The 8,236-nt window shown below is 48.6% G+C and overlaps 1 protein-coding gene across 1 annotated transcript in view; it reads left to right on the top strand.

The window, feature by feature from the left end:
* The first annotated feature begins 1,768 nt into the window (after window positions 1–1,768).
* The window catches only part of HGD (homogentisate 1,2-dioxygenase), a 28,399-nt gene continuing 21,931 nt past the window's right edge, over window positions 1,769–8,236 (top strand). The window contains exons 1-2 of the mRNA XM_010172451.1: window positions 1,769–1,783; window positions 7,393–7,464. Of these exons, the coding sequence (XP_010170753.1) occupies window positions 1,769–1,783; window positions 7,393–7,464 (87 nt within the window). The remainder of the gene's footprint in view (window positions 1,784–7,392; window positions 7,465–8,236) is intronic.

Raw genomic sequence — 8,236 nt, 5'->3', positions numbered from 1 at the left:
GACTAGTGACCTTCTGAAGTCCTTTTCAACCTGAATTATCTTATGACCCTGTGATCATAAGACCAGAGGGTACAGCCACGGAAAACTAGCTCTCCCTCTCCCCCATCCATAACCCCTATCTCATCATACACCCCATCTTCTCCTTTGTACCAGCCAGCCTCGACTGCCAGACCTCAAAAAGTGGCTGCTCTCAGTGGCTCTGACAATACTCAGGGTGGTGTAAGGAGGTGCCAGTTTTAGAGAAGACAAAATGATGAAGACCTGTCCCTTCTGCAACCCAAGCTCTCACTGGCTGCGGTGGGGCCATGCAAACTGGTAACTGCTCTGGGGAGGGAAGGCTTCCAGGATGCTCTAGCAGAGGGAGAGACATTCACTGCAGGGTCATGTTCAAATTTCAGTGTATGCCTCTGAGAGATTTCCTCCTGGCAGGCTTAGAGTAGAGCAGGTCAGAGAAAGGGAAAAAAAATATAGCACTTTTTTTTTTTGAGAGAGAAATATTGGAGAATTCAAAGTGAAAAAACTCAAATAAAATCAATTGATTTTTTTTTTCCTACAACTTCTGGAAATGTAGAGCTACTTTCATTAGTATTCTGTAGCTAAATGCTTGCTGCTGCTCCTGCCTCAGCAACAGCTTTCTTGAAAAATATTAATATTTCAGAATCTATAAGATCCCCTCGCTAGCTCTAATCACAGGAATACAAAATCTTCACCTACTTTTGGCCCCAAACTGCTGCGTAATGTTGCCACACGGTGTTTCACAAGTATCGCTGCCTTCACCAGGGCAGGGATGTGATCCTTTCTATCCCCAATGTAACACAGCTTGGAAGCACGATGAGCAAATATTTGTTACACATTTAGAGGGTCGTAGATGAAAATTGCTAGAGGTATAATTTATGAAATAAGTTTATAAAACAGTTGCAAAAATGTTTTCTCTTTGTTCTTAAACATAGAATAATAGAATGGTTTAGGTTGGAAGGGACCTTTAAAGGCCATCTAGTCCAACCCCCCTGCAGTGAGCAAGGACCCCTTCCACTAGAGCAGGCTGCTCAAAGCCTCATCCAGCCTGACCTTGAATGTTTCCAGGGATGGGGCTTCGACCACCTCTCTGGGCAACCTGGGCCCAGGTTTCACCACCCTCATTGTAAAAAATGTCTGCCTTACATCTAGTCTGAATCTCCCCTTTTAGTTTAAAACCATCACCCCTTGTCCTATCACTACAGGCCCTGCTAAAAGTCTGTCCCCATCTTTCTCACAGGCCTCCTTCAAGTACTGAAAGGTACAATAAGGTCTCCCCTGAGCCTTCTCCAGGCTGAACAACCCCAATGCTCTCAGCCTTTCTCCACAAGAGAAGTGTTCCATCCCTCTGATCATTTTTACATCCTCCTCTGGACCTGCTCCAACATGTCCATGTCTGTCTTGTACTGAGAACGCCTTCTTCTTCCCCCCCCTCCCCACTTATGACCCCTTTTTTAACATCTAAGGAGAAAAAGGAGCAGAGACAGAACCCAGTCCCCTTCACTCCCAGTTTATTATCTTCAAATCCATCCCGGGGTTGGTTCTGCAGAGAAGGGCCGGTGTTTGGTTAAACACAGACTGGGCTGAGCAAACAGATTGCAAACTCCCTTGGACTTTCTCACTTTCAGCACTGTCAACCTGCCACCAGCCCGGCTCAGTCGACCAGCTAGTAGGCTTTGCTTGGCAGGCTGCTTCGGCCAGCTACCTGCCTGGGGTTTGTGTCTGCTCCAAGAGAAGGACAACAAGGAGGAGGATGACGGGCTTGCAGGTAAGGGGTTGGGGACCTGCAACCCACCAGTGCTGCCTGTGGACACCCCTTCTCTGCTGACACTGATTTTTGGGCGCCTGTTTCATTGCAATATGCCCCTAGTTTGTGTTTCAGGGTGTGTTTTAAGGCTCTCTTGGGATAAAGGATTTTGCTGGGTTTTGTCTATAAATAGGATTTTCTTTCCCTCATCTCCTTTGGAAATAATTTTTGGTCAGGCTGTCCCGGCACAGGACATTTTCATCGCAGTATTTGTCCTTCCTGTGCCCTCCTCCTGCCCCGACTGCCCGGCGGGTGTTTCCCTCTCAGCCTATGATATCTGGCTGGCAACATCTGCCCAGATGTTGCAACCCTGGCTGCCATCTTCCCCAGCAGCCCTGGGGAGCAGCAGCTTTCTCACTACCCCTCGCAGGGCACCCCCCTCTGGCCATGCCCTCTTCTCTGAGCCCCAGCGGGGCAGCTGGTGGGAGCTTTCCCCACCACCGTTTGTCAGAGCACAGAGGAGTTCGGGGAGAAGGGCAGGATGTGGTGGGTTTATGGCTCACGTGTAGGAACATGAGGATCGCAACCCCGAACCTCACTGGCACCTCTCTGTCATTGCATGGGGGTCGGCTGCCCAGGGACATCAGAACATGTGAGCTGAAGCAGGGCTCATCCCGGAACTGCTGGTAGTGTTGAGAGCTTGTGCAGGACCATCATGTTTCTCCCCAGACTTTGGTGCTGTCCTTGTTACTGAGCCTTTTCCAGGCTCTGGATATGCCTGAGATACGTGTGTGTGCTCCTTCACCCTCTTCTGTGATGTTCATTATCTTATGTTGTGGCCTAACATGTCTTCTTCATCTCTGAAGAGTCTGGTCTCCTCGTACAGTCAAATTTTGCCATGCCTCTTCCTTGCTTGTCGTCCCCCCCACCCTAAGCTTTCACCATCCTCTTTCAGCAGCGAGGGAGCCGAGCCCCTGTACCACTCCAGATGGGTGGCCTGACAGCATCTTCTGCCTCTGTTTCTGACTTGTTTCTAGCAGACCTTCACACGCTGTTGGCCGGTGTGACTGTGGCTGCACGTTGAGCATGGGCCTTCCCAGAGCTGGCCATGGGAACAGGCTGCTCTGCCAGCACCTCCTCTCTGAGGTATCAGATACATCCATACCTCACCATCACCTCTGTGCAGACCACCTTCTCTTTGCATCTGTCCTCCAAAAACCTTGCTTTACCCTTCCTCTCTGCTGCTCTCAGCATCCGTCCTTCTCTTTCCTCCTCCACCAAGTGCTCTGACCCACCTTGGAGGTTGGGCAGGTCCTTTCAGGAAGGGTCTGGCCCTGAACTGTCCCTGGCCCATCTGGAGAAGAGGTTTGGTGAGATGTTGGGGAGATGGCAGCTCCTGCCGGGGATGTTGGCCCTGCAGCACTGGGGCAGCACCAGGGCAGAGCTCCAGTTTGGGTGCTTTGGGTTTACCCTGCAAGGAGGCTGTGGAGCCCCACACAGAGGGTGAAGGGCTGCCCTGCTCATTGCCCCAAATGCTCATGTCCCTATTTTTGTGGGTTTTTGTTCGATGTTCTGGTGTTGACAGGTCTGAGCTGATACAAAGTGCTGTGCCTTTTGTGTAGTGATGAATGTTGTTTTCATAGAATCACAGAATCATAGAAAGGTTTGGGTTGGAAGGCACCTTTTAAAGGTCATCTAGTCCAACCCCCCTGCAGTGAGCAGGGACATCTTCAATTAGATCAGGTTGCTCAGAGCCCCGTCCAACCTGACCTTGAACGTTTCCAGGGATGGGGCTTCTACCATCTCTCTGGGCAACCTGGCACAGGGTTTCACCACCCTCATTGGAAAAAATGTCTTCCTTACATCTAGTCTAAATCTCCCCTTTCAGTTTAAAACCATCACCCCTTGTCCTTTCGCTACAGGCCCTGCTAAAAGTCTGTCCCCACCTTTCTTATAGGCCTTCTTCATGTTTTGAAAGGCCACAATAAGATATCTCCAGAGCCTTCTCTTCTCCAGGCTGAACAACTGCAGCAGGAGCTGACAGAGAAATGTATTATGCAGTGTTTGAACCTTAATTATTTTGCAGTCTATGTGTTCAGACTTCAAATGTGTTTTTCCCATGCCTGCTGTCTAATCCAGTGAACAAAAGGTTATGGTTTATAGGTCAGAGAATGACACCCATTGCGAGCACTCTGCTTTGTATCCCAGTTATTCCAATCAATGAGCTTTGCTGAATTTTTTATGCGGTGCTGGGCTTTTATCTCTCCCATTTTATTGAAAAACAACAAAACAAAGTGGAGTCAGATGAATTCCTAAGATCCTGTTTGCATAAAAAGCTACAGGATCTTGAACAAAATGACGACAACTGTAATTAAAGGCAGAAGAGAAAACAAAAGACCACAGAGAACTTTTTGTTTTCTAGAGAAACCACCTGCCCCATTGCCAAAATAGTTCCCATCAACCTACCTGACTGGAGTTACAACACAGCCAGGAGCCATGTATGCCAGGCAGGGACCTTGAGTGAGGTCACTTTGGACTATAACCCTGTTACCAAGTTGGAGAAGAAGGATTGGTTTCCATCTGCCCTGATAGTTTCACCCAAGAAGGATGCTCTGGTGCAGGTGCTGGGTGGGCAGAAAGGGTTCATTTCTCCTGGCTTCAGGCTACCCTGCACAACACAAGCTGAGAGGTGGGAGGTGGGCTCAGAGGGTCGGCAGGGAGGAGGGAGAAGTTCTGTGGCATGCATGGCTCTTGCGCTGTTGCTCCTCACCGACCTACATCGGCAGGGTCCCTGCATGGTGCTCCTGAGCTCTGGAGCATGATGCCTCCAAATGCACGTGAGGAGCTGGTGTCAGGCAGATATTTTTGGCAGTCCAAGTAGCATTTGGCACTGACCCCTGAGGGCATGGAGAGGAGAGAAGCCTCTCTGAGGTCTGCCACAGGGTAAGACAAAATAAAACGAGGGAATGAGAAAAGCCACACTGAACATCCAGGCTAAGACTTGGAGCCACACTGAGGGTGATCAATCACTGGTAGGACAAGTGTCCCCTCCCGCAGCTGCAGTCCTGCCAATGTCTTTTTTTTCAGCCCTCCATGCAGTTACCTGAGGATTAATTTTATTTTTTTTCTTGGTAAGGAAGAATTGATTCGAGCAAACAATGATGCAGCAGCTTCTGCCGCCACTCTCAGGGCAGGGGGGCAATGCCACCCTCTCCGAAACATCTCCTCCTCCCCAACTCAGCTACCCTGCCCAGGACCACCCAATCTCCTGCCTCACTGGGTGATGACTGGCGGCTCTGCAGCCCCCAGTGATGTGCAGCCGAGGAAGACAGTGGCTCTCTGCTCAGCCATGAGCAGCTGCCGGCCAAGACACTTGCTGCTCAGTTGGTTTTCTTTCTTTCCCCCATCCCAGCAAGGAGAACCAAAGGGGCTTTTGGGGATGTGGATGGGCAGGCCAGCTGTGCAGGTCACTGACTTTTTAACCTGAAGGACAGGGGAAGGATTTCTCACAGCAAAACCTCTGTGCCTCCTTCACCCTTGCCCCAGCACCATGGCAGGGAGCTGCTGGGAAGCACACACTGGTTACCAGATACACAAACCCACTGAAGAACCACAAACCATCCCCCCCCAGCTCTCTACCACCTTAGTGGAGCATTTTACATGTGATGCTCATCAAAGCAGCCTAGACATTGCATTAACCCTCTCCTTGCTGTGCAGGAGCCTGACGTACTTTGCTGGCTACGCCTCCAGAAAAAAAAGCATAGAATCATAGAACAGTTTGGGTTGGAAGGGACCTTTAAAGGTCATCTAGTCCAACCTCCCCTGCAGTAGGGACAACTTCAACTCAAGTTGCATGCCCTCCTTTCTTCCCCTGTTCACGATGGCTGCCCCGCAGAAAAACCCTCCAGCCACCTCTACATTGCTGATAAAGGAGGATGCAGTGCGGAGGTCTTGGTTAATTCTGGAACTGCTGCAGTCCCATCAGATATTGCTGCATTTCCGTTTAAAAGAGGGGAGGAGAAAGGGAAAAAAAAAAAAAAAGATATGCTCCAGTACAATACATTTGCCAAGGCTGCTTAGGTGACCTGCTGCTTTGCATATCAATAGGCTTCTTGCAGAACCCAGTGGAGAGCAGAGTCCTAGTGATGTACGTTTGTTTGTAAGAAGGAGAGAAACACACCTTCCCTGAACCGACAGAATCCGAGATGTTTTTGGGTTCAGGCTAAGCAGGGCTTCCAGCCAGCCTGGTTCCCCCTGGGAATGGACTTTTATTCCAGGTCGCTGAAAGGTGTCGGAGGAAAGTGTCTGCTACACTGGGAAATTTTTTATAGGAGGGCTGCAAATTACACAAGGCTGAGAACCCCTGGGAGAAATAATCCAGGCACTGTAATAATATAATAAACCAGGTGTAGGGGATTTGTCACTCCACCCTCATGTCAGACCTCTGCTTGCGGGGGTTTCTCAGTGCTGCACCCCAGCAGCATCGCAGGGCCATCGCCACCCCATCACATCAAGTATGCATGCGTCAGCCAAGTATTGGGACACCTGGAATCTGCCATCCCTGTGCTGCCAACTCCTCTTGCAGCTGACAGAGGGAAGCATTAATATTTAACTCTCTCCCCAGGGCACGGAGCTGAACCATTGATCGCTGCCAAAACACCTCTGCATTCACGCAGAGTTCAACAGAGTTGCTTCGTGCCTTTCTATAGGACCTGAAGGGACTGTATTTACATTTCTGGCAGTGCAAAGCTAAGGTCTCTGTTACACTTGCTTCCCTTGTGTGGCTCAGGTTTATTGTGGGGCTTTTCTCAGTGCTGCAAAGCTGGGAGCTGCAGCCTCTGGGGTCCTGTGGCTTTTAGCTGCATTCAGACCACAGCAGCTGTAGGCAGGGCAGGCATGGGAGGGCATGAGGGTCTGTGCCATCCATGGGTCTCTCAGGTATACATCACCCTGCAAAACCAGACCATCACCTGGTAATGGATTCATTCTTGCTTACTACCATGATGGACATTCACACCCCACTGGTCAATACTTATTTAAAGCAAATCAGTGACATAGTTTAAGACCCATCCGAGTTTCCTTTCCTCCCTCATCCCAACTACGTCCTGACCTTATTCTTGATGTTCATGGGGGTGTATTACAAGAACTCAACAACTGAGCAGCTCCCAGTTTCAATCCCTAAGTATATGAGGACTCTTTGCATGAATTTGCAAGGCAAATTTTGGAACAGCCAAGATTCAAGCAAAGTCAGATTTAACTTAGATGGTGCTAGCACGTCTGCATAATGTTGATGCATGGTTCTTCCTATACATCACCCTGTTCTTGAGTCTGGCTGTGTATGTCATATTTGGCTTATTTCTCAAATGCCTACATGGTGCAGAATGTGGTCAAAATAGACATGCAGATTTAGCAGAAGAGCAAATCCTGTTTGTGCTTCCCAGTCCACCACACAGTTTGCTAACAAAGCAAACCCAGGAGCTGTGAAAATGGTTTGTGGCAATACACAAGTAGATCACTTGAGAAAGTCTTAATGCATTCAAAGAGCCTGTGAAAAAGAATGGGGATGGGTTGTTGGAGAGGTTTTGCTTGTGTTTTCAAAAAACTGATGAGCTGTCTTGTTTATTTTATAGTACATGTCAGGATTTGGAAATGAACATGTTTCTGAGGATCCACGCTGTCCAGGAGCTTTACCGGAGGGACAGGTACTGAGGTTTTATTAATATGACATGGAATAGAGTGAATTTCTGTTCCCTGGGCTTCTTGTAATCTTAATGTGTTTTCTTGTTCTCTGCCACCACAAAAGTCTCCAAGAACCTTCTTTATGCAGGACTGGAAAAATAAGATGCTGGCAAAAATCAGAATTAAAGATTTCCATTCACACTATTTATAAGTCACTTGTGAGCTTCCCAGTCTCACCTTGGGGGTGAAAGACTTGCCTAAATTACCTCTGCTCAACAACAGGTTTTTTTTCCAAAAGGAGTCTGCAATACAAGTGGCTTGGCCACACCAAGAAGGAAGCTATCAGCGTTGGAATAAACCAGAGCAGAAGGTTGAAGCTTGGCAGAGAGACACGCTCATGCAGGAGAGGGAGCTTTTGGAATTTCTGTAGGAACTGGGTTCAATGACACTGGCTTATAAGCCTTTGGTAGGAGAGGAGCTTCTTTGTAGGGAGGGGACATGAACACTTGGAGTACCAAACTACAGAGGATAGGTTCATTCTTAAAAGTAACTTCTGAACGTGTTTGATGAAAATCAATTATGTTGGGTCCTTCTGTTTTAAAGAAAGGAATCATGACCCATGTGATGCTCGGTCTGCAGAGGCAAGAACAAAATCCTGCAGAATTAAAGCTCTCTCACCTCCTTTGCACTGGTCTCCTTCACACCAGCATGCATTTTGAGGTTGACTGTGCCCTCCCTTGGATCTCCTGTAATCCTTTGGACTTGGATGGCAGCATTTTATGCTCCACCAAAGAC

The sequence above is a fragment of the Antrostomus carolinensis genome, unplaced genomic scaffold, assembly GCF_000700745.2.
Source record: "Antrostomus carolinensis isolate BGI_N321 unplaced genomic scaffold, ASM70074v2 scaffold757, whole genome shotgun sequence".
NCBI classification, from domain to species: domain Eukaryota; kingdom Metazoa; phylum Chordata; class Aves; order Caprimulgiformes; family Caprimulgidae; genus Antrostomus; species Antrostomus carolinensis.
The sequence above is the reverse complement of the archived record's forward strand: the minus strand, read 5'-3'. Positions and strand labels throughout refer to the sequence as shown.